We start from the raw sequence: 26,195 nt of genomic DNA on the forward strand, positions 1-26,195 counted from the left end.
ATATATATATATATATATATATATATATATATATATATATATATATATATATATATATATATATTTACATATTAAAAATTAGAAAAGAATAACAACAAGATAATACAAATATATACAAAATAAGATTAAATAAGATCTGCATCAATTTTTGCACCCATTCTTTTGAGTGCAATTATTGCAGCTACTGCTTTAGCCCATCTTTTCTTTATTACGTATCTTTTCAATTTGGCTTTAGTCACGACTAATTCAGTTCCCATCGCTGATTCAATCATCCACTTATGAGTTAAAGCCCCTTTAGCAGTTAGGCGCTGTCTGAAAGAGAAAAATTACAAGAAAACTAGACAAACCCAACCACACCGAGAGCAAAAGTACGATATTTGCAGACTTATATTAAATTTTATTGTATAGATTTAAATATGTAAGTTATGATCTAGGCACTGGTTTAACAATCGCTTAATCTAACACGGTGTATATGTATATAGATTTAAAATTGTTCAAATGTACATTTTCCAATTATCTAATTATAGTTACATTAAAGCAAATGTTATATGTATATATTTTAATTATGAAGTAATTAATTTAATTATGAAGACTAGTATAAGTATAAGTAAATTACTTGTCCTTTAATGTTCACTGATCACTTTATTCCGTTTGATGTGAATGTTTCTAATTTCTTCTTTACTGTTATACCAGACGACGATTGTCGCTTGAAGAATGTGTTCAAAGTGTTCATGGATTTTGACGCGATCGATTCGCCCTCCGACCACTCCATTGAGACTGATTTGTGCCGTCCAGAGTGTAAGTCGTTGGTTGGGGTTTGGGAATCTCCCCATTGGTCCAATAAATGTAATAGCAAATCTTTTGTGTTGTTGGCGTTCGATTTGACGTCCCCGTTCTCATCTGTCTTTTTATAAAAATGCTTCGTCTTTGATATGTTATCGGAGCATGTTGCTCCATTGGAATTGGCAAAGTTATCCATCTTTTCCCGTCGCTTGTTAAATTCAAGGTTAAAAACAGATTTCTTCCTTTCGGGGGATAACGGAACGTCTCGGCTGAAATTTGAAACTTTGAATTTTCTCCTAGCCCACGGGAGATTTGAAAATTGTTCGGAATCAGTTTCATCTGCACTTATTTTTCGTCCGTCTAAAGTTTGTGCCTCAAATTTATTTAAGTGTGCTACGTTGAAACTTTTTGCTCTATTAACACCATTTTTAATAATTTCAGCATTAGGATTTTTATCGTTTTTAGTTATACTGCTATATTTTTCTTTTGGAGTTGTGAAATTTTTGGTAGAGGAGACGGTTTTTTTTGTGCAATTATTATATATTACATTTGACGAAATTTTGCTATTAAGTCCATTTAGTGATTTTTCAACATTATTTGTGGTTTCAGTACTTGTTGTCGTATCTGTTTTATAACTTTCTACATTATTATTAACTAAATCTGTATTAATTGTCGATAACATGTAAAGTCTATCAGAAAGCTTTTTAATTTCTTCTGCTAAATTAACTCTTAGGCATATGTCTGCCTTCTTATTCACAAAGCACGAACTGTCAGATGCCCGTCTTTCCAAACCGTGTAGGGATGCAAAAACTTTATTATTATCATCATATTCGTTTTGAGAATATCTATCTCCAGGTGCCAAAGCATGGTTCTCAGTTCCGAATATAGAATCTGTCAGACTGCTCAACGATGCACAAGGTGATGGTGAGCAGCCTCCAATGGAATGTTCTGATCCTGTATCTAATCCATTGCAATTATTCCTCGACATACACGGAGTTATTACGTGAGCTGAGACGTCGAATACGTAAGGAGAGTTTGGATGTTCGTTCCACCTTTCCACAAACATTCTCAGGTTATCTTTGGTAACATCGAGTTTTTCGGGTGGGGGTTTCAAAGTTTCTAATATAATGTCTGGTTCTGGAACTTCTTTTTTCTTGTCCTGAATGCTCGGTGGTCTTCTATGCAACCACGGATGAGCTACGCATTGTTGAGCGGTCATTCTGCCCCTGCATCACAAAGACAAAGACCCATAGTTTATATTTAGGACTTTTTCAACGAACACTACTACAATTATTAAATAATTTTACAACGCTTTTAAATATACTTTCTAACTATAAGAGACAAAACCCAAATTTACGACTCATGCAGTTAATTTGTATTGATATATTTTTATGTAGAATATATATTTTTAATATGCAGAAGAAGTTAATAACTTGGGTCTTTGTCTTTCATGTGCTGAAATTATTACTGAAGTAATTCAAACGTTATTTATAGAGATTTAGTATGAATTAGATTTGAAAATATTGTTAGTTGATTTAAAATGAGAAATATATGCATATTTAGTTTATAAATATGCTCAATTGTTTCATTTTTAAATTTGTTTTGAATTGGTTTGGGTACTTTAACTAATTGTTCTGATAAAAATAGATTTCATCAGATCAATTAAAATAAACAAATCGCTTTAAATATCAGATACTTAATTATTGATAGCATCAGAGCCAATTATTAAATTCATAGCTATAGTTGGTTGAATCTTAATTTAGAGATTCTGATAATTTTAATAATAAAGATACTAACTGTTTGTCTTTTACAAGAAGTTTTTTGATAAAGTCTTTTGCGTCTTCAGATATTTCATTGAAAGCTTCATCGTCAAAATCATATTTAGCGACTGTCACATTTGCCATAGTTTCCACATCAGTTTCTCCCATAAAAGGCGAAAGTCCCGATAGACTAAAGCATTATAAAAATAAGCATTGATATTAAATTTAAATATTTGTAAGGAATTTCATGAAATACCATATAGAATTAATCTTACAGAACATAACAAATTACACCAATTGACCACATGTCTGTGCCAAAACCAATTTGATCAAAGTTAACCACTTCTGGAGCCACAAATTCTGGAGTACCGAATAAAACTTGAAGTTTTTTAGATGGATCGAATTTTCGAGCCAATCCAAAATCTATTATTTTTATTCTGTTTCCAGATTTTGTTAAACATAAAATGTTTTCTGGCTAAAAATAAACGTGCATTTCATTGATTAGAAATATTTTTAAATTATTATGGTTTTAGACTTGATGTAATAAATTGCTATATTTTTACCTTCATATCTAGATGTAAAATATTTTGTTGATGAACAAATTCTATTCCTTCACATATTTGTCTCATAAATACAGTGCAAGATTTTTCAGTCAGAACGAAATCATCATCGATAACTCTTTCAAACAATTCTCCACCAGTAATTCTGAAATGCAATAAATGAATTATGTCAAATTTAAATTGATATTGTTTAATAACTGAAAATTATGCCATCGAAAAATTTACTTACAATTCTAGAATAACACACATCATCTTTCCACTATCAAATGCATCATACAGCTGAATGAGACGAGGATGCTGTAATTGTCTCATAACATCCACTTCTCTTTCTACATTTCTTCTGTCATCACGTCTATTGATGGCTACAAATTTCGCGGCCAACTCTAACCCGGTGGCTTTTTCTTTACAGTGGTACACCGTTCCAAATTTTCCTCTGAAAAGTAAATAAACAAATATTTATTGTCATTCAAATTCCTACGCTAAATACATATGCACATAATAAAAAGGAAGGTTTGTTTTGAAGCGACATACATACATACATAGTTTATTTCAGGTTTCACAAAACAAATTCACATAAAATGGAAGAATTTTGAGACAATGCCAAGTATTCTCGTGTGACTTGCTGTTTATAAGATGTAATTGTTATAAAATGATTTGCGAAACGTAACATTTAAAGGTTGCGACATTTTATATACAAATACAACTATTTTTTGAATTGACATTTAATTTGATAATGAAACCAACACTGATTAGGAAGTTGTATTTATTCAAAATTTTAAATTTAATTTCAATTTTTTTTTAAATATGAAGTAAAATATTTGTATATATTTTATAATGTTACCTTCCAACTTCCGACAAAAGTTCATAAAAATCTTCAGCGTCAACTCCTCTCTTGAATGTGACATCTCGATGAGAAAATGACGGTTCAATTTCTAAAAGAAAAAAAATGTGAGTCATTAGTTTGTGATAGTATTATCAGTGGCGTAACTACTATGACGCGGGGGTATGCGGTACATGCGAGCCTTTACGGTCGGGAGGACCTTCAAATATATATACATATATTAAAAATATGTAAATAAAAAACAAACTTATAAATAAAAATATAGGAAAATTAATTTACATTAACTGAAAACAGTGGAAAGTTTGTAAATATAAACATTATGACTCGGCGAACTTGTAATATTAACATGAAGAAGTTTTAGAAAATGCCTTTTAAAGACAGTGCCGTAACTAGAAAAATTCGGCCCACATGCAAATGTTAGAAAAGGCCCCCTTTAGTGTTTTTGTCATTAAAATCAAATTGGTAATTAACTCGCATCATTTAAATGTTCTTTTTCCTCGCAAGTTATGTTAAGTTAAGTCGCAAATTATGCAATTACATCTTTCGAAGACATTTTATTTTAACATCGTTTTTATAGATATGTAGTTGCAGACAATTATTATTACTGTACCAAAGAGGAAAACTATTGAATGTCGTGATAAGACTTTAGATTTTAGAGAAGACGTTCAAGTGGGTTAAAATTCGACACGTTGTGTATTAAATTTGGAGTATAAAATTTTAAATATTGTTTTCTATTAGTCATATGAATAATTTTAACACGACTTTCAAGATTTTTGTATTTGAAAAATGTCAAGTATTTTTTTTTTGAAAACCTATTGCCCGCATGCACCGCATGCCCGTGCGGCATAGTAGTCACGCGCCTGTTAAAAGATGTGATTGCAGAATTTGCAAATTTACATATAGGCTAGGAAGGACATTTAAAATTTGCAAGTTTATTTATTTCATTGAAAAAAAAAATGTGGGGGCCCTTTCGTAACTTTATTTCATTGTATTGTTACGTACACCGCGGATTAAGCGAATAGAATCCCAGAGACTGTGTGACCGTTCAAGGATTATCTGTTAACGGATTAACTAAGTGCATATCGTGCGACCGGGATAATTGGTTTCAAGGATTATATCTAGACTCTAAGTGCATATAGGCTAAACAATGACCGTTATTAATCCCTTCGCAGAACTGACCCATACCGTGGGAAGACATATCCGAATACGTGACTATACAATAGGTTAACAGATTAGACGTCCTGAGATCTACCCTTTATAAGGCGGTACGTAGGCGATATCATGTCATTCTGGACTGAGCATTGTCAGTGCGTGTATCTCCTTAATCATCAATAAATGCTGTGAAACGACTTTGGCCTTTTACTTGGATCCTCCACCCACCCCTACGCAACAGTATTATACTGAGTATAATATAATGAAATACGGAATAAATTGACATGAATTTTTGGCAAATATTTAATTTAATAATAGGCTTTATTTTCATACTGAGAAAAAATTATATTGTGGAATTACAAATATCATGTGTATGAGTTGGATAGTTTCAATTTTATAATACATACAGGAATTTTTAATTCTACCTATGTATGTATGTATCTATATTTTATAAAATAACTGTTTATTTCAATTTCACGTCTATTACAGAATTCAATCTATTTTAGATAGGTATTGATCATAAATCGAGCCAAGTAATGTTTTTTTGTATAATTTGCGAATTAGCGTGCACGAAGCAAGGGTAAAATCTATTTTGATGTGATATATATATATTTTATTTTGTCTATCCGGCGACAAGGTTTGGCGCTTCTGGCTAATGTCCAGTTGGCATTGAACATCCCATTGAGCATAAAAAGCAAAACAATTTTATCCCGGATGAAAGTGTGAATAAAACGTAAACGAGTCCTGTAATGCTATGACAACCGTAAACATGGCTCATATAATTCTACATCCTACATATATACTTTTACATATGTATACATATGCACTATATTATTTCATTAAGTAAATTGAAACGAGTTTCAGAGTGTATCGTCAAATTACAAATCTACATACATATGTATGTTATGTATGTCAGTATGTAAATTGATTTCATTGTGAATTTTCACAATTTTATTGATTAATTATCAATTGTGGGTGTTGATTAATTATCAAACTAGTGGCGTTATATTATATCATCATCATCTACAGCCATTCACCATCCACTGCTGGATGAAGGCCTCCCCAACGCGCTTCTACAGTTTTGCGCAACTCTCATCCATATCACTCCACACATTTTCCTAATTTCGTCTAACCATCTTCCCTGCGGTCCTCCTATTACCCGTTTGCATTCTCTCGGGTACTATTCAAGCACTTCTTTTGCCCACCTTTCGTCCATTCTTCTAGCATACACTACCCTTGTCATACTTCTCACCCACGTGTTCCGCTTTCTGTCTGTATGTCGAGCATACAGCGTTCCATACTGTGAGTGCATTGGATTTTGTGTAGCATCTTAGCGTTCAGTATCCAAGTTTCAAATCTATACGTTATCAGTGATCACTGGCAATACGCATTGATCGTAGATCTTTTTCTTAAGGCAGAGTGGCATTTTTGATTTAATAACAACATTCATTCGTCCAAATGCACTGCATCCTAATTTTATACGTCTCTTGATCTCTTCATCTTTACTACTGGACATGTCAATTATTTGACCTAAATATAAATAATTAATTACCACTTCTGCTGGTTTATCATCTAATGAGATGCTATCAGGCATGCAATAACTATTGAACATTACTTTGGTCTTATTCAATGCGGTACTTGAGGGAGTTTTCAGGAACTTGGAATGGGACACAGCAGGAGTAATAATTTAATCCAAAAACTTAAAAAAATCAACGGTCGCTTTTTGAATCATCTTCGGTTCGCAGACGATATAATTTATTACTAGATATATGATGTTTTATCAATCATAATATTTTTTTGTTGAGTTTACTTATTTATACATTTATAATGTTTAATTATTTATGTACATGTGTATACAGAAGCGTGTTCAATCATTTAACGCTCTCATTCACGATTGGTTAATTTACCTATTTATTATACATATTTTGCTTCAAGTAAAGCAAATCATATATTTCAACTATAGAACGGTTTTTTATAGACGATAAATTATACATTTCATAATAATGGAAATTTGCCAAGGAGATATGAACTTTTTTGACATTTATTGGCATTTTGGGAATTTATTTCAAATTATATTCTAAAACATGTTGAATACTTCGAACTTCATATGTTTTACATTAATTCGAAAAAAATTGAGAACTTGAAGGTTCAAATTAACTTATGACATAAGTTATAAGTATGAAATTATAGCAATAGCAAATGAATAACTCACCTCCAACAGGATCCTCTTCATCCACGTGTATCATATTGGATGATCTGAAATTAAACAAAAACAAAAGATTAAATTGATTTTCCGGTGATGATCAACGTCGACTGCAGCGGCCGTAGCATTGTCGTTGATGTAATGTAGTCAATCGAAATCGGCTACAGTTTGCCAACGAGGTTTCAGACGACCTGCCAAAGCGGAATCGTTCTAGAAAGTTATTCCTATCAAATCAACCTTGACCCTGCTGATCAGATTCACGATGACAACTCGGAAAGGGGTTTTCTCAATTGAGAGAATGTTGTCAAAGGGAAGAAAGACATTAATTGAAGATTTTATATGTTGATACAAGAAGCAAAACATTTACAATGTATTACATACATGTATTATATTTGTGAGTTGAAAGAAGACCCACGTGTGTGGAAATACATATCGGCGCGTTCCGTTGACACGTGCCAAAAAATAGAGAAAATATCTCACATGAAACTCCGTCATGGTCTTCCTGGTTTCGGGGAGGTCGTCACGATGATCTCACAGCATTCATTCATCTCATAACGTAACTTTTGATGACAAAATGATTGTAACGTACATTTGTTCAAAGGATTTTAACGATATGTAAAAAAATACCAAAATTTAAGAATTAGCAAGTTTCGTTTTCATGTGATAATTTTATGTGAATGGGAGGAAATTGACTTTCATAATCTGATTTTTTCTCTAACATTTTTTTAAATCATTTTTGTGAATTTCCTTAGTTTTGTGTTTCTTTTCAAAATTTTGATTCCAACTGGCATGATATTTTGTTAAACACGTGAATTTAAATTTATCGTAGTTGAAATGATCGTTGTTTCAAAAATGAATCGAGATTGGTCCTAGTTAAGACTATTTTAAATGAAGTCTATACATACTATTTTAAATAAAGTCTATATATGTATAATTATCCAAATTTATAAAACAATCGCTGTTTTCTTGCAAAAACAAAGCTACCATTTAATGTATCTATAGTCTAAAAAACCAACTAGCTATAGTCCAATTTATACTAGCTCATCTATGTATACATATATGCATATGAGCCGTTACATTTGAAAATGGCACCTTTCTTCATTTCGAAGCATTAAATAAAATGCTTAAAGTTTAACAATATTTAAAAATATTGGTGGCCTGTAATACGTTTATTCTGCTTTTTCGAGATTCTGGACATATCGAATTAAAATAAGTGATAATAATTTGTGAATGAAGTCAAACAGAAATAATGTTTTTGTAACTGAAAACTGGACATCCGCCATTTTCAAATATAACAGATCTATGTGTGTATGTAAATATCTACAATTTACTATCTAAAGCGTTGTCCTAACTAGGTTTACGTGAATACCAACATATTTCATGGTCCAAATATCGGATATTCCAAAATTTGGAATTTTTTTTGGTACAGTGTCTAGTGACCGGAATCAAGACCCGATTATATAAATGTAAACATTCTGATCTATTTAAACGTAACATATATAGGGCAGACGGCAAATGGTCGAGTTTGAGTTCACGACATTTTGAACGTAAATAGAACCCGACAAAATATCGAACAACTTGCTCCAAAGTCTACACCATGGAATGTAGGTCTAAGAAGCAGCAAAACTTCAGATGAAGATTTTGCGCCGCGCGAATCAAACACGTGTTTACAATGCGTCTATAAAATTTAAACGATCAACAACTACTTTTAATGATATTCAATTTTATTTTGGTCGAAGGAGACCGTGAGTAAATTTGAACATGAAGGGGGGGGGATGGAATAACAGGGATAGATGTGACTATAAATATAATATATAAAGAATTTCTACAGACACCCACACTTGTGCGCAGCATGTGGACGCTTCATACGATATTGAATTTGCAGAAAATAAATATTATAAATAAATAACACATTCATTGATGTTCACAACGTGGGGATGTGAAATTTAGATTTCTCCCCCACGTGAATTAAAAAAATATTCGCAGTGTTGCCATAACCGATGAGATGCCATTTTGAATAAATGCGTCGTATGTATATTTTTTAGTTTATAACAACACTGAACTTAGTTTGAATACAAAAGTGACATAATTTGAATCTACCGTTTAGTACAATCAATGCAATTAGGAGTTACACTATTTTATCATGTTGATTTTGTTACATGATTATTTTGTTTTTTTTCCGATTCGTTTAGGTTTATTTATTTTTAATTTATACCAGTAAGGTCTAACAGGTAACCCCAATGCGCCTTCCTGGCCAGAAACATTGTACATTTGATAAAAGTATACAAAGTAAATAATGTATATCAATTAACGTCTACAGAGACATCTATGGTCAAATTTGTAAATTTGCAGCATTTTATACAATGAAGCGAAAATCGAGATTGCTGAAAACTCGAAATTTTCGAGAAAATGGGTAAGGTTACCAATTTGTTGGAACCGTATCAATGAAAATCAGGTAAATTAGCAAACTCTGATAGGAAACGATCGACTTGGAGTCACAAATCCAAGGTCTGACTAGCAGAAACCAGTGGGATTTGAACCCGTGACCACTTTTTTCAAAGCATTGTACTGGTCTATTCTGCTGGTTAACTCGAAGCTTATTTTGACCATTGTCTATTATATGCAAAATTTTCACTTACTTTTGAGATTGGTATTTCTTCCGTAAAATGTCGATTGAATCCATGTTGGTTTATTTATTACACTGTATAATTATAACACTGTTATATTTTATTAATTTTTTGAAATCACATCACACCAATGTTCAATGAATGTAAAATTTTCATAGCATTAAATATATACATCATTGATCAGATTAATGATTAAGATCTGTTGATATCTTACTATAAAAATTAGTCGTTGTTTGTCAATTATTATTATTTATCAACTGAGTCATATTTTTCATGAATGGAATGCATTGTGACTAAGTATCTATTGAGTTTGATCGACATTTTTGAGATACTTATATCGGATTTATGTAAAAATGTTAATTTAAAAATAATGAATGACGAATAAGTCGATCTTGATTATATTTAATATAAAATATGTATATATAAAGAAGATTATGTATATGTATAAGTAAGAAAGTTTTATCTATTTGCTCAACAATTGATTTAAGTGTCTTATATAAATAAAATTATTATTCAAATTTCGCATTTAATAATTTTATATACTATTAAAACCGATTGAATTTATTTATAAAAATTTACATGTTACATAAATCACTTTAAATCACTTTTTTCAGCAGTATTTATTATTATTAAGTTACTTTTTATAAGGTTTTTATTAATTTCACTTCGTCAATTATTTACACTAGGTATTATATTTATTGTCTTAATTTTGATTACATTGTTTTAAATATGTAGTATGGAATATAGAGAAGAGTCCAACGCGCACGATTACAACGTAATAAATCAATGAATCAACTGTGGATGAATTGTCGAATTAATCGATGTTCAAGTCGCGTTTGTTCGCGCCGCCATTTCGGGCAGCTTCCTGTCCCGCAATGGAACACTTCCGGCCATTTTGACGCAACGACGCGCCATGACACAACGCCAAAAGACAACTGAAATTCATGAACTTTAAAGATAGAAAAGACTATCACAATTTGGATTATCGGCTTTATAAATCGCGTGCAGTTCCACACTGGCATAATTCTTTCTGTATTAATCAGCAGTTTAGGTTGGTTTGGTTTAGTTAATTCGTTTATTATTTACGAACCACAATTACCAGCAACATAGCTCAACGGTTAGCGTATAGTGCTAACGACTGAGGAGTCACGGGCTCGAGCCCTGATTTAATATTGCTGGCCAGACTTTACATATGTGACTCCAGATCGATTGTTTCCTGTCAGAATTTTCCAATTTATCTGATTTCATCGTTGAAACGGTTCCTAACAAATTGGTCACCATTATTTGTAATTTAAAATTTACATATAATAAAATTATAAATTTATATATATGTAGTACATACATACATATATAGGTGTAGTACGTACAAATATAGGTGTCGCCTTGGTGCAATCCCGTCATGACACAATGGTAAAAAAATAATAAAAAATTTCATCAAATTTTTCCTCTTTATTTGAATATAGTATATTAACACCAGTGGTGGCGAACTTTTTTTAATTCAATCTGTCGAAATATAAATTTTGAGCTTAAAATACTAAAGCATGCCATATAAAAATTATTAATTTTATTGACTAATTTTGAGACATTCCATCTTTAATTTTCAAGGGCTTTTTCACATTGAAGTGGGAAAATTTTCCATTTCTAAAGATAATATTACGTCTAATATGAAATTTTATCTGAATTGTTCTGTTTACATTTTCTCACGGAACCGATGTGATTTTATTGTATTATAATACGATTGTATTACAATATAATTAGTACAGTTTGCATTGTGATAAAAGGTAAAATAAAAAAATGAAATAATACTCATTGGTGTTTACTGCTTAACCATATTGCTAACATCAATAAGGTTTAATTAAAATAACTTGTATATGTGTAAAGGAAACAAACCGATGTGCGAATTTAATATTCCAAACATGACAGCACATTGTTCAATCGAGAATGTCAAAGTACGTCATTCTAAAATAACTTTACTGTATATAAATTCACACGACGATGCATCAAACGAGCACTTTTTTAGGCGTGCTAAAATAAAACGCTCAAATTTTACGTTAAATTTATCTGAAACCGAAAATCGTTTAGACGTCGAATATTGAAATGGCGATTGTTTTCGATAACATTTTGTTCGTATTGATCGTTTATAAATAAGATCTGGCATTAGAAAGAATGGACTGTATTCAACTATTTATAATGACGGCTTCAACACTTTCAATACATAATTTTTCATTCCAAACTATCGTTTCCCACGTAACAATCGCGTGAGCTCCTTTAAATATGAAAGTTCAACTTGTAAATTTTTGTTTGTAGCATTTGGTACAAATTTTTTGTAACTAGAAGTGACTCTTGTTATTGAATTTTTATTTGCTGCAACTACAAATATTGAATCAAGTGTGTTAATAATGAGTTTCCTAAGCCATATGCATGTATTACATATGCATACTTACTATACGCAATAGCTGGACACGAGTTTGCATTGTAACGTTCGGTATTCCTATTAATATAAAGAGTAGTTTTGAATGTTGGTTGGATCTATGAAAAGCTTGATTTGTGACCTTTCAAATCATGATTCCGGCGGCCTGAAAGCGTACGTATAAATTTTCAATGTTTGTATTCGAAATTTGCTATTATATACACGGCGACAGTGACACGTTTTAAAATAGACGAAGATAACCGACTGTGTCTATTTTAACCTTCGGAATGATCGTCTATTTTCAGGGTGAGACAACGGCTACCGGAAAAATGCTGAAAAACTCGCGTGAAAATTTCACCGGCCATAACTACCTACGTGAAAATAATTTTATGTGCGATGTGTGATATCGATGGGATGCGACAAAAACACACAAAATAAACAATTAGCACTCAGAGGCAGCGTAAAGAAATTGTGCATGTAAATAATGCTGAAATATCTTATCGAGTTTGCATCAGCATAATTTGATTGGGTGGATATTTATCGTTTTACGACGATTTGACCCACAAATTTGCTTGTCATTCGCAAATTTGTATGATTTCTTATCTGCCGAAGAAATATTTTTTAAAAATAAATTTTTATAAACAAGAAGAGGAAATTCGAGTTTAAAGTTCAATTTTTACGAACCAAGTGTGGTCAAACTAGTAATATTAATTAAATTTTTAAGTATTGAAATGATTTTAATTATTGAGATGATGTTAATTATTGAAATAGATAAATTATCAAAATAAAACTTGATTTAGAGAGCGACTCAATAGTAGGTACGTAATTGAAAACTTGGATTATGCACTTAAAAATAAAATCAAATTGATTACTACATAACGAACAAGAAAGTAGGCAATCAAAATATAGAATATCAATATTTGTACAAATGAAGAATATGTATTCGCTTAGAATGTCAAAATGTAGAAAATTCAGGATTCGCTCGTGTCAGAGTAATGGTATGAACACATTCAAAAGTACGGCACGGCACGCTTAGGTTGACTTCAGCTGTGATATCATGTTCGTGTTAATTAATTTAATACATTTTTTAAATATATATTATCACTGTCAAATCTTTGTCAATACAAGGATAAAATATCACCGAAAACACGCAAGGGAGTGAGTTTTGGGAAGGATTGCGACAGTACACACTAAGCATGCGTTCTATAATATTTATTTGTATGGGCAAAACTTTTAAAAAAACACGTGCCCCGTACTCTGTTTGAAAAGAGTCTTGAGGTACCTTGAGTCCTCTTTATTCTACCTATATATTCGAATATTTTGCAATTGCACAATTTTAAATATTAGTATTCTGTATTGTGATACGCATTAATGTATGAATTATATAATGTAAATGGGGAAAGATAGTGTAATAAAAGTGTATTTATATTTTTCCTAAGGTGTTTATGTTTGTTTATTTATATTATCTCATAAATATATAGTGAGTATATTTTATATAATAATTAAAAATTGTTGATGCTATCTGTAGGTATGTAAATATTTGGTGATAAGTGCATCTCACTTTGCAACGTTTACCGTGTAGATGTTCCATACAATAACAAAAAATATAAATACGCGAAAACAAAAAGCTTTGATGGGTTTTTGAAAAAAATTATACGAGCGTTATTTCTGCCAAAATAAACCAGCAAATTAAAACTCGCGAAAAACATTAAAACAAACCGGTCGCATGTGCCAATTTTTGAAGCTAAAGTTGTTGTTGCTACTAGCCGTGTGTGAGGAAGAGAATTTTATTTATTTTTTCGCTGTCATCTGAAGCGTGTCCTATCAAAATTGTTTAACAAATTCTATGTGGATATAGTACATTTAGCAGATCATATTTGGCGAGCTTTGACACGTACATACAAACCATGGGATGGATTTTTAAAGACAACTATCTAATTTTAAAATATAATATAAGAAATATTACTGTTTTAATGTATTTTTAATTGTTTCAACCGATTTATCATTTTTTGCTGAATTTAGAAAAGTACATACATATATTACACCTAATTATCTATTCAGATATGTACATATGTGTTACAGTCCAAGTGTACATTTCGTTCGTTCATGAACATACTAGTTTGTGCATACATGAACCAATCCGACCAGTGTACACAAAATATCAAATTGACAAACGAACTAGTTTGTTCATGCGCCAACTATAAGAATAAGATGAAGTATTCCCAATCGTTTATACCATCCTTTATGTATGTGATCTCACCCTGGGTTGCAATATTTTAAAATTGACGGAAACAGGAATTATAACAACGTGGTAATGTGATTTCCATAGAATTTCCCTTTTAAATACTTGGCGTTTTGACATCTCAAAGGTTTTGACAGCTAAAAGCTTTCACGCGACACCTGGCGAGTATATTTGAAGATATTTTTTGACTGTTAGCACTTTAACTAAAACCGATAGTTCGTGTATGAACAAACTAATATGCTCATGAACCGGAGTGAACACTTGGAATGCATGTATTTAATCGGTCAGTAACACCGTAGGTAAATATACCAGAAAAGGATTATTTCTAAATTTTTATTATTTTATATACAAATATACATACAAGCGCCTAAAACAAATATATGCATATATTTATAATACATATGTGCTGTTTCTTTATCAGCCTTTGGAATGTACGGAATTTATTTAAGAAATAAGTGTGTATTTTATATATGTATGTAGATACAGAGTTTACATACATGTATGTAATATTACGGGATTTTTATTTAAATATATGTTGTTGCCGGGCTCCTTCCAATATATTCTATGATATATTCGATTCAAAAATAGTACTCACCTTCAGTTCTTTTTCGTGCTGAAAGAATGCTGCGGCAGTCGTTGAACCGAACCAAATTATACACTGAATTTGCTATTGTATTTATTGAGGCACTAAAGTTTTTATGCATTTATCCTGGCACATGGTGTTGGTATTGACGTGAACCGTTTCGGCGCTGAGATGATATTATTTGGTATTTTTTTTATACTAAAAGTTTTTCGAACGCAACTTTCACAAGTTCGATGTGATACTTTCACTGCGGTTATAGATTTTTATTGCAACTTAATGCAGTTTTTTTTAATTTATTTTGGAGGTTCTTGTATGCAACCGTCGGATGTGGAAGCGTCCGCGTTCTCTCTCAGACTTATGACAATAATGAAACGCTGACTGAAGTCAATGTATTTCTGTATTTCTGCAACCGAATCAGGGCTGCTGAATCAGTAGCTCGAAAAATAAATAAAATTTTAAGATAACCTGCATTAAAAATTTTGTCTTAAAAACTAAAAAAGAACTTTTAAAATTAGCTATAATTACACTGAGCAACAAAAAAAAAATACCAGAGCGGAGACTAGCCAATCTTTACTAAGTTTGACCCACTGAATTCGAATATGATATTGATTTTTTTTTTGGTGGCTGATCATTTACGAGATATGAGCGCTTAAAAAAATCCGCGATTTTTACAGTTTTTTGGCTTTTGCGGTCTTTAACTCAAAATTTAGGATTGTTACGTTCAGAGTGAGTATTGGAATCAATAATCAGATATTTTTCCTATTAATTGTTATATTTCATTGCTTTAAAATATTTCTAATTAATTATCTAGCGAATTTTAAAAGTCAAAAATGAACAGCGACACTTCTGCGACTTTGTCGCAGCGACATTGTCGAGACTATTAACGAGGCCTTAATGAATATCGCTGTGATAAAATTTTTTTTGAATGACGTGTTTTTATTTTATCTAGATATTTATTTATTATTTTTACAATTTCATCAAAACATAATCGCGGATTAATATATTAATAGATAGGATATGTGATGTATGAGTGGAATCTTAGACTGGCCGCGCACTAGGCAGCCAGGCTGCCGCAGCCAATCTAACATATGGTGGCTCATTGGAGCCCGCGCACTAGGCAGCCAAGAATTCCTGGCTGCGGCAGCCAATAGATCGCGTACGATTGCACGGCAGCAAGCTGGCTGCACGCAGCCAGAGCCTGCAAGGTAGAATGTATGTGGCTGCCTTCAGTCTCCGCGCACTTGACGTAGCAGCCAGAAGTTTTACGCCGCGGATAGCGAATAGAATCCCAGAGACTGTGTGACCTTTCAAGGATTATCTGTAACGGATATCTGTTAACGGATTAAATCGTAAGGCAATATGGGATATGTCTTCAGAAGAATATAGTGATCGAGATGTGAAAAGACGAAGATGGTAGGAAATCACAAATACAAAGTGTCAGGAAAGCTTGGTTTTATTAATCTTACATATATGTTTACCATCGATGGCACCAATGCAATTGGGAAAATTTGCATTTTTATTGAAACCATTTGCTATCTCAATCCATCTTTCTCCATTCAATTCTGGAAACGCTGTTTGTTTGAATGAATGAATCCAAAATCTTCTCTTTGCTTTGCGTTTCTTACGAAACAAGAGGTAAATAATTGTTTCTTCTACGTCCATATCGCTTGACGGAAGGGTGACTACCGGCCGTCGACTCTGGCTGCCGAAACTGGCTGCTCAATATTTTGGCTGCGGCAGCCTGGCTGCCTAGTGCGCGGCCAGCCTTAGGTTCTTCCTGTAATGCCACAATGGTCCAAAACTATTAAATAAATAAAAAATAAATAAATAAATAAATAAAGATATAAATATTAATGAAAAGTCAACATAATTGATACATAATACAGGTACATAAGATAATCGATTGTAGTGTATCGTAAGTTATAAATATCATAAAATAACATACAAAATATATTTATATGTGTGGTTGAAAGGCACTGGTAAAAAAAATCACCAAACGTCCGACATAAAAAGGACTTACAGTATTTTCTAAATGCGAACACCAAGAATCAACTTTTTTTGTTTTTTATTTATATTATTATGCACAGCTTTGGCATATCCTTATATTGCACAAATACACTAACATTCTTACTAATATTTTTTTATTTGTCCTTGCCCTTGACTTATGTACATTTTTTATAAATATATTATCCTTTTTGATGATAATTACATATTGATATTTGACATATAAATGCTAATTTTGAAGACAAATTTGGTTCCTAAGCAAAATGCATCTACGTAAGAGTACTTTAGTGAAATCACATTTTGTGAAAGCCCTTGCTAGAATGCGTAATATTCTAGATTTGGAGACTATTGAAAATGAAAGATGTGAATTAGTTAGGACTTATTAATAATCAGGATGGAGAATTTCTGTTATCGCATAATGGCAAGTTAATGTTAAGTATGTGTGCAGTATGCCGACTCCAGACGTCCAAAATTAACCATGTGGCAGACGGCTGTCCAACAGCGAGACGCTCAAAGTCGCCATCTACCACCACTGCTGCTGCTGCTGTGCTCTTGTACATTCTTTGCGCTCTTTGTAAATTCTTTAGCTATATTGCGAAGAATGCAAGTGATGATCAATTTCGCAATAATATTGAAATATGTATTTTTGCCATCAATTTCTATTGTAAAACAGCAGGGCTTTTTTTGAAAAAAAAAAGTGCTGGAACTCACTTATTGTCAAGTTTTTTTATTTATACAGATTATATTCAAATTATATTATATAGAATATTCGTTTGAAAAGACAAAAGGTTTGAGACAAAAAGGTGCCGGAACGCCGTTCCACCACGTTACATGAAAAAAAAAGCCCTGTAAAACAATATATACTGATACATATGTAGTAGGAAAAGCAATATGGATCCAACAAACTTAATATATAATAAATTCAATCGAAACAATCACCACCGAGATTGATTTATAAGCACAATGTTATAATTAGAGGTAGGATAGCCAAGGGGCCGCTCATTGTTCCATTGTTGTAAATCCTTTGTAAAAAAGGTTCGGCAAACCTTTAACAATGCATTTACAACATTTGAACAATACGCGGCACGCTCTGGGTCCAGGCTTTAGTTATAATGATCTGATTACAATCTGTAACTGTACACGAATGAAACAATACAAACCTATCATGAATCGGCAGGCGTTAGATGGAACAATTGATTGTGATGACAATATTATCGATTTGTGGGTGTCGAATTGTGTTTTAATACTGAATGTATGTTGATGTTTTTGGTAACGAGGGATGGAGAGGGGTATACGGTGAGGGTTTGGTTCCAGTACATACCGGAGTTGCAAACAAAAAAAAAAATTAAATCTAATATATAATTTGGAAAGAGACTTTGTATGTATCCTTGGTTCGTTCGTTCGTTGGATGGTTGGTTCGTCGTCGTCTGTAGATCGGTGACGTCATCGAACACGTGATTCGATTTATTTTTTTTTCGATTCATAGGCGCCGATTTGATTTTTTTCGATTCAATGGATTCACCCCCGCGGGGGCGCAAGGGGTGTAGTCCCATGGGGCCCCGCAAGGCGCGCCACAGGGGACGCAGCCTTATGGGGCCCCGAAGGGGGCGCAGGGGGGCGCACCCCCATGGGGCCCCGAAGGGGGCGCAGAGGGGCGCAGCCCTAAAAGGCATTAGCTAAGGGGGGCGCAGAGGGGCGAAGCCCTAAACGGCAATAGCTAAGGGGGCGTAGAGGGGCGAAACCCTAATTCGATTTCAACGAACCAATGATTCGATTTATTTTTTTTCGATTCATAGGCGCTGATTCAACTTATTTTTTGAAGGCCAAAGGCTCAGGGGGGCGCCGAGGGCGAAGCCCTAGAAGGCAAAGGCTCAGAGGGCGCGGAGGGCGAAGCCCTAGAAGGAAAAAAAATTATTTTTAAAATTTTTTTTTTACGCGGTTTATATTATAAATACTGATTGAAGCCGGGTAAAACAGCTAGTCCTTTATATATTCTTCATGATATAAACATATGTAATATACAAATTTAAAAATAGTATTAATTGCTGAATCGACATAGAATAAGTTCTGATAAGATAAAATTATTATCGTTATCTTCAATGCATAGCAAATTCGTTGAATTCTTAACTCTCTGTTTAAAGTTTCAAATAAAATTATTTCAAAACATCTCAAATTTACCAATAATTTTCAGCAATATTTTCTAAAACAGCAAATAGAACCAAAACTATGTACATACATTGCTTCTATTTCTTTTTGATTTGGTTTAACAGATAATTTTTAATTTTATTTAGTTTAACCCTTTGACTGCTACAACAACGATAAATCGTTGTTTTGAAATAGGCGAAGATTGCTACGACGATCGTTGTTGTTGTCATTAATTGTCGTATTTCAATTCTTTCTTTGAGTCGCCAGCGCATCAGTGGCAAGAAACATTTTTTTTATATACGTATTTATATTTATTTTTCAATCATGCTTTATAAATATTTATCAATTTTTTAAATAAAAGCTCTTCAATTTCGGGTTCATCATCAAAGTAAATTTCGGGTTCGTTGTCAATGTCATATAAGGAGTTATTACTTGGGAATTGATTATTGTCGATAAATTAATTTTCAGAATCAGTAGAGCTGCTGATTTGTCGAGTTCCTCGGCGAGGAGCTATTATTTCGCTTTCATCACTTTCACTGTCCGATATCATTTTGCAGAGTTAAAATAAATGGCAAAAAACATTAGAAATCCGCTTTCAATTATATAGGTCACGAGACGTCACGAATTCGTGCAATCAATCAAATGCAACTGAAATGCATACAAAATGTTTATGATACATGTTGAAAAATTATTTGATTATTAGAAACTTCGCATCCTTGTGTGTCTCGCTCACACGTACACAATTAAAACCAAGAAAGAAAGAGAGAAAGACCGCTACCTGTTTCGAATATATCGCTTGTTGTAAGTATTCATCGATGTCTAAAAATAGATTGTTGAAAAAAATAGAGCGTCGGAAAACAATCGTCAAAACTTATTTAGTGTATATATGTAGGTATCTCTTTCGCACGCACGCATGTAAAAGCAAGACAGAAAGAGAGAGCACTGCTTCTTAAAAATGTATATAAAGTATTATAAAAATTACGAGCGTTCGGCGAAGTAAGTATGTAAAAAAAAATATTATATTTTTTTTTTTTCAAAATAATTACAAATGTTAGCATTTTTCGCTTGGACATTGAAAAACCTCGTAGCAGCCAAAGGGTTAAACAATTTCACAACAATAAAAAGGTACATTATATATTTATATTTTTTGATTATTCAAAAAAATATATAAAGGCCCATTTAAATATATCGAAGTCACTTATCGATATTTCAACATACTATGTACATATCAAAAGTTTTATGTAGTATGGAGGATGAACGAATGAGACGACTGGCATGTTAATGCACATGTTTATTATATGACAGCTGAAGACAGAGTGAGTAGTAGCTCTCCGAACCCAGCCGAGTTGGTTCCCACTCGCAGGAAGGCAACCAAACTCGACCATGTCGTATAAGCGAGCCGCCACATCACTCCCCCCCCAGCATCAGCGATACCAAAATTACAAAGAAACAAATTTTACAAAAGAAAAAAATTATTGTTACACAAAGAGAAAAAAATTATTACGTGGGGAGAAAAAAAATTGTTGACGTGGGTCATCCGCTGTGTACATAGGTGTACCGCCCTGAATGGTCGGTAGATTCGAGGGCGGTGACGTCGCGAGCAGGACGGTGGGTGGTCCGATGGTCGCGCCGATGCGATGCGATGCTGCGGCGGCGCCGCTCTTCCGAGGCTGATGTCGGTTGGTGGGGCGGCGGGGGCGGCAGGGGCATCGATGTGGTTGATGATACTCCGAGCTGGACCGTGAGTCGTTGTGGCTCGTGGAGGTGTTGTAGCGCTACCGCCCGTCTCGGCGTGACGACGCTCGTGGGGACGGACGGGGCCTTGATGATGATGATGATGATGGTGCTGAGGTGGTGTATGTCTTGTGGTGCTGGATGACCGTTCTATGTGTAGTGGATCGCGCATGACTCCACATCCAGCTGTCAAGATCGTCGTCTCATTCGCTCCCCCATTTTTTTAAGCACCTGTCATCGACGTTGTGGCTGGACGTCGGTAGGTAGGTAGGTAGGTAGGTAGGTAGCCGTGTCTGCTCGTTTATTGTCAACCGCGGGCCGCGGCGTGCGTTGATGGCGATGGGGGCGCGGCGGGTAGCTTCCCCGCCTGGCTCGGCGAGGCAGGGATGAGCGGCATGTTGAAATTGATCGAGGCTGCGTGGCTCGATGTCGGGGGTCACCAGTATGGAGGATGGACGAATGAGACGACTGGCATGTTAATGCACATGTTTATTATATGACAGCTGAAGACAGAGTGAGTAGTAGCTCTCCGAACCCAGCCGAGTTGGTTCCCACTCGCAGGAAGGCAACCAAACTCGACCATGTCGTATAAGCGAGCCGCCACAGTAGTAATAAGGATAGGTTAGGCAATTTTTAAGATTGACACTAAAAACACAAATCTTGATTATCATCTCTGGCATAATTAAGTTTAATTTAATTCAGAAGCCTTCTGGTTAACCTAATAATAAAGAGATTCTGATATAAACTAACAGAAGATACTATCACAATAGCAGTCAGTAGTGTAGCTAGAAATTTTGGGTCTTTACGCAAAAATTATGAAAGCTTAATAAATATTTTGTGAAGAAACGTTTTTTGTTTTTATTCCACAGTTTTTAATTTGTGTGCTGGCCGGTAGTGAGGCAAAATAATATTTTGTATATACAAAGGTACGACTCGAGTTATTTTTATTACTTACAATATTTTTACGTTGAGCAATGATAAATTATATTGAGTGTACAAGAATTTGGACCCCCTGTCAAGTTGACCTTCTTGCTATGCATGACTTTGCTATGAGATAGCTACAACATTGATAACAGTTTAAAATACATATGTAATTAATATGAAAAGTAAATATCAAATAGGTAAGAATTTTCATCGGTTAGCGATTAATCTAAATTTAAATGCTAATGATTTATGCATATATTTAGCATTTAGTTGACATTTGGACTTATCGAAATATTTTTAGAAGGAAATGAGTAACGATGCGGTGCATGGACGCGAAGCGAGGTGTTAGAAGCAGTTTCGTTGTCAGTGCGGGCGGGCGTGACGCACGGGCGTGTCGACTAGCATCGGAGGAGTTGCCTCATTCCAGTGGAGACTTCGCCTCCCCGCACCCCCGCACCCCCGCACCCCGCGACGCCCCACCAATCCGCAGACATGGCGGAGCGGCTGCCGGCATGCGTCATCGATGTCGGCACCGGGTAAATACTTCTCTTCGACTCTTTCTCTTTTTCTCTTCTCACCACACCACACCACACCACACCACACCCTCATTCTTCACTCTTCATCTACCGCTTTCAATCCGTAGCCATTCTGCATACGAGGCTGGTGGTTTTGTATCCACTTTCATTTATGTCTTCGTTTCTCGTTGACTTGCGCTATCTTTCTAATCTGATATCCGAACGCCCCGGATGCTGATTCGTACATTTTGTTAACCGCACAGATAATATCACCCACTCACCATCGCCCTGTATATTAGATATGTGATACACATATTATTCGTGATGCATTTTTATTTTGTATGATATTGTAGGGTGTGGTCGATGAATCATCGTTGTGCAAAATCGTTTATCTTTCTTGTATAAATAAAATGTGTAATTTTTATAACATAGTAACTATAGTTTACTAATTAGTCAAAAGTGACAGTTGTGTGTACTCAATAAATAGATGGGTCTCTAATTGACCATCCTGCTTTTTTGTATAAAAAATTTATGTATTATTTAAGCAATTGCTATATATGATTTAATTCGTATGTTATTTTCTGTTGCAGTTATACCAAAATGGGGTTCGCTGGAAATAAAGAGCCCCAATTTATTATACCATCTGCAATAGCAATCAAAGAAACGGCTAAAGTCGGAGACCAATCGACTCGTAGACTCGCCAAAGGCGTCGAAGATCTCGATTTTTTTATCGGCGATGAGGCGTTTGAAGCGACGAGTTATTCTGTCAAAGTATACATATATTCAATCAATATTTTGTAATGATATGACGAGGTTGGATGTATAATATATGTATGAGGTTAACTTATTAATCGTATTAATTTCAGTATCCAGTTCGTCATGGCTTAGTCGAAGATTGGGATTTGATGGAGAGATTTATGGAGCAATGCATTTTTAAATATTTAAGAGCAGAACCGGAGGATCATTACTTTCTTTTGACTGAACCTCCACTAAATACTCCCGAAAATCGGGAGTACATAGCTGGTATTATTTTTCAATTGAAATTATTATCCATATATGCATATTGCATTAGTTAAATTTTAGAAATTGCTAATTGATTAAAAAAATTTCCTTGCAGAAATTATGTTTGAATCATTTAATGTGCCGGGATTATATATAGCAGTGCAAGCAGTATTAGCGTTAGCCGCGTCATGGATTTCCCGCACAACCAATGACCGTATTTTCACTGGTATTGTTGTGGACAGTGGAGATGGAGTCACTCACATCATTCCAGTCGTAAGTTGAATATTCTATTAATATCATAGAATATAAAATATTATGCCTTCATTTTTTATATTGTGTGAAATGTAACAAGCTTTCTTACCTTCTAATTTATTCTTGCACACTTTTTTTATCAATGGTTAGATGTATACAGAATACAATTAATTAATGAAACCAAACACGGTTAAAGCAAATATATTTTCTGCAATGATTTTTTATTTAATATTTAAGGCTGAAGGTTACGTCATAGGTTCATGTATAAAACACATTCCCATTGCCGGAAGGAACATTACTTCATTCATTCAATCTCTTTTGCGAGAAAGAGAAGTTGGCATTCCACCGGAACAAAGCCTCGAGACTGCCAAAGCTATCAAAGAAAGGTTTGTCATATGAAGAAATTTACTTTGCCGATTGTGCGAGATGAAGATTATTTATGTGTTAAGAATTTACGACAAATAATTCCCATTTCAGACATTGTTATATCTGTCCTGACGTTGCCAAGGAATTTGCCAAATATGATTCGGATCCTGGAAAATGGATGAAAAAACATAGCAGTGTGAATGCTATTACAAAAAATCCGTTCTCCGTTGATGTTGGTTATGAAAGATTTTTGGGTATGTCTATTTGTTTTACTGAATTGAGATATTGAATTCCATCATTTGTGTCATTATAATAATATATATTTAACAGGTCCGGAAATATTTTTTCATCCTGAATTTTCAAACCCTGACTTCACCACTCCTTTGAACGAGATGGTTGATGATGTTATTCAGAACTGTCCGATTGACGTTAGGCGTGGTCTCTACAAAAATATCGTTCTTTCTGGGGGCAGTACCATGTTCAGGGATTTTGGACGCCGGTTACAGAGGGATATTAAACGCACAGTTGATCTTCGTCTTCGCACTTCTGAAATTCTATCTGAAGGGAGAATAACTGTTTGTATTTTCATAATTTATATGCATTATATAATTTTTATTACGAATTCTAATGATATTTTAAAATTGTAGCCTAAGCCTATTGATGTCCAGGTAGTATCTCATCATATGCAGCGTTATGCAGTTTGGTTTGGTGGAAGCATGCTAGGATCAACGGTATATACAGTTGTTAAAAGTTTTTTATTGTTTTTAATTTTTTAATTTTTGATTTTTCTGATCATTGTCACATTTTCAGCCCGAGTTTTACCAAGTTTGTCACACCAAAAAAGATTACATGGAATATGGGCCCAGTATCTGCCGACACAACCCCGTATTCGGTACTATGACATAAATAAATTCAGTTTCAAAATTACCTCTTAAATCTATTTCAGTTATACATATAATAAACCTTGTAAAAAAAGTGTAATTTAAATTTTCATCAGTGATGCTCTATATGTAAATGCAAATTGCGTAATAATAATCATCGGTCTATGAGTATGTTGTAGCGAACAAATAAAAAAAAATTAATTGTATTGTAAGGTGATTATGCTTCCTTCAAATGTTTATGTCAAAATTGAACAAAGAAATATAAATGAATATTAAAATATAATGCTTTTTTTTTATTTTGCAAATGCTATTTAATCCATACATTCACATACTAAGCCATAATCATATTTATATTGAGATTATTCGGGGAATAAAGAATAATATGTACATGTATTAACTACATGTGTAAAAGCTGCGCCTCCATTTCACGCTTCTGAAAATTTTGTGTTAATTTTTTTGTTAATACGTTAAAAAATGATAAAACTTGAATAATGAAAAATAAATTATCATCCACATTGTTCTCTGAATTATTTTCATGATATTTTAAAAATAAAACTAAAAAAAAAACAAGACTAAATATGAATCACTACATACACTGATGACTTTTAGATGATATACTATTAAAGTTTTTAATTATTTTAGACAAACTTGATACAGTAATGCCTACTAAATTAAACAATTATATAATGATAATAAAAAGAAATCGAAAGGAATGGTAATAAAAAGGATTAAGCAATCATGTATAAAATGGGATACATATCATAAAAATGTGGGTTTAACAATATAAATCAGCATTATAATTAAAATAAAGGACCAATGGCTGACTAATGTCAATATTTTGAATGAAGTATATATGTAGTGGGCTTCTTCAAAAGAATGGGTGTTTTTTTTTTAATTTCAAATAACAATTGTTATTTGAAGTATGGAGGATGAACGAATGAGACGACTGGCATGTTAATGCACGTGTTTATTATATGACAGTTGAAGACAGAGTGAGTAGTGGCTCTCCGAACCCAGCCGGGTTGGTCCCCACTCGCAGGAAGGCAACCAAACTCGACCATGTCGTATAAGCGAGCCGCCACAGAAGCAAGAAACATAGAATAATACTATTTCTTAAATAAGTTATGTTTTTATATAAATTCCTTTAAAGAATAAGTCAATAAATAAAAACAGTAACACTTACTATAAAGTAAATATTATTAATGCAATGG

General features: G+C 33.5%; 3 protein-coding genes across 6 annotated transcripts in view; 2 read left to right on the forward strand and 1 right to left on the reverse strand.

The window, feature by feature from the left end:
* The window catches only part of LOC143920309 (myogenesis-regulating glycosidase-like), a 950,780-nt gene that overhangs the window by 120,358 nt on the left and 804,227 nt on the right, over positions 1-26,195 (forward strand). The window lies entirely within an intron of this gene.
* Positions 53-15,552, reverse strand: sqa (spaghetti-squash activator). 3 transcript variants are annotated; one of them, XM_077442912.1, is made up of 9 exons: positions 10,644-10,793; positions 9,939-10,135; positions 7,309-7,352; positions 3,945-4,035; positions 3,333-3,536; positions 3,107-3,248; positions 2,819-3,018; positions 2,581-2,733; positions 228-2,009 (listed from the first exon to the last, which is right to left on the reverse strand). In XM_077442912.1, exons 2-9 carry the CDS (start codon positions 9,980-9,982, stop codon positions 638-640), a joined length of 2,250 nt encoding a protein of 749 aa, XP_077299038.1. In that variant the 5' UTR covers positions 9,983-10,135; positions 10,644-10,793; the 3' UTR covers positions 228-637. The 3 variants fall into 3 exon arrangements, with proteins under 3 accessions (XP_077299039.1, XP_077299038.1, XP_077299037.1); XM_077442911.1 differs by having other exon boundaries at positions 9,939-10,139; positions 10,644-10,725; XM_077442913.1 differs by lacking the exons at positions 9,939-10,135; positions 10,644-10,793 and adding an exon at positions 15,174-15,552 and having other exon boundaries at positions 53-2,009.
* Arp3 (Actin-related protein 3) lies at positions 12,369-25,529 on the forward strand. 2 transcript variants are annotated; one of them, XM_077442915.1, is made up of 10 exons: positions 12,369-12,510; positions 22,270-22,504; positions 23,074-23,254; positions 23,350-23,506; positions 23,601-23,758; positions 23,975-24,123; positions 24,215-24,357; positions 24,434-24,678; positions 24,751-24,834; positions 24,914-25,529. In XM_077442915.1, exons 2-10 carry the CDS (start codon positions 22,461-22,463, stop codon positions 25,007-25,009), a joined length of 1,257 nt encoding a protein of 418 aa, XP_077299041.1. In that variant the 5' UTR covers positions 12,369-12,510; positions 22,270-22,460; the 3' UTR covers positions 25,010-25,529. The 2 variants fall into 2 exon arrangements, with proteins under 2 accessions (XP_077299041.1, XP_077299042.1); XM_077442916.1 differs by lacking the exon at positions 12,369-12,510 and adding an exon at positions 22,105-22,165.

Source organism: Arctopsyche grandis, chromosome 12 (assembly GCF_051622035.1).
Source record: "Arctopsyche grandis isolate Sample6627 chromosome 12, ASM5162203v2, whole genome shotgun sequence".
In the NCBI taxonomy this organism is placed as follows: domain Eukaryota; kingdom Metazoa; phylum Arthropoda; class Insecta; order Trichoptera; family Hydropsychidae; genus Arctopsyche; species Arctopsyche grandis.

What these genes read in the sequence shown, in the direction of transcription:
- Arp3 (XM_077442915.1), top strand. Translation starts at nt 22,461, where the DNA reads ATGGCGGAGCGGCTGCCGGCATGCGTCATCGATGTCGGCACCGG. An exon ending in TGGTTATGAAAGATTTTTGG is followed by an intron (nt 24,358 to 24,433) that starts GTATGTCTATTT and finishes TATATTTAACAG; the next exon opens with GTCCGGAAATATTTTTTCAT. An exon ending in TATCTGAAGGGAGAATAACT is followed by an intron (nt 24,679 to 24,750) that starts GTTTGTATTTTC and finishes TTAAAATTGTAG; the next exon opens with CCTAAGCCTATTGATGTCCA.
- sqa (XM_077442912.1), bottom strand. Translation starts at nt 9,982, where the DNA reads ATGGATTCAATCGACATTTTACGGAAGAAATACCAATCTCAAAA. An exon ending in TTTTACATCTAGATATGAAG is followed by an intron (nt 3,019 to 3,106) that starts GTAAAAATATAG and finishes GTTTATTTTTAG; the next exon opens with CCAGAAAACATTTTATGTTT. An exon ending in CTTCTTGTAAAAGACAAACA is followed by an intron (nt 2,010 to 2,580) that starts GTTAGTATCTTT and finishes TTTGTGATGCAG; the next exon opens with GGGCAGAATGACCGCTCAAC.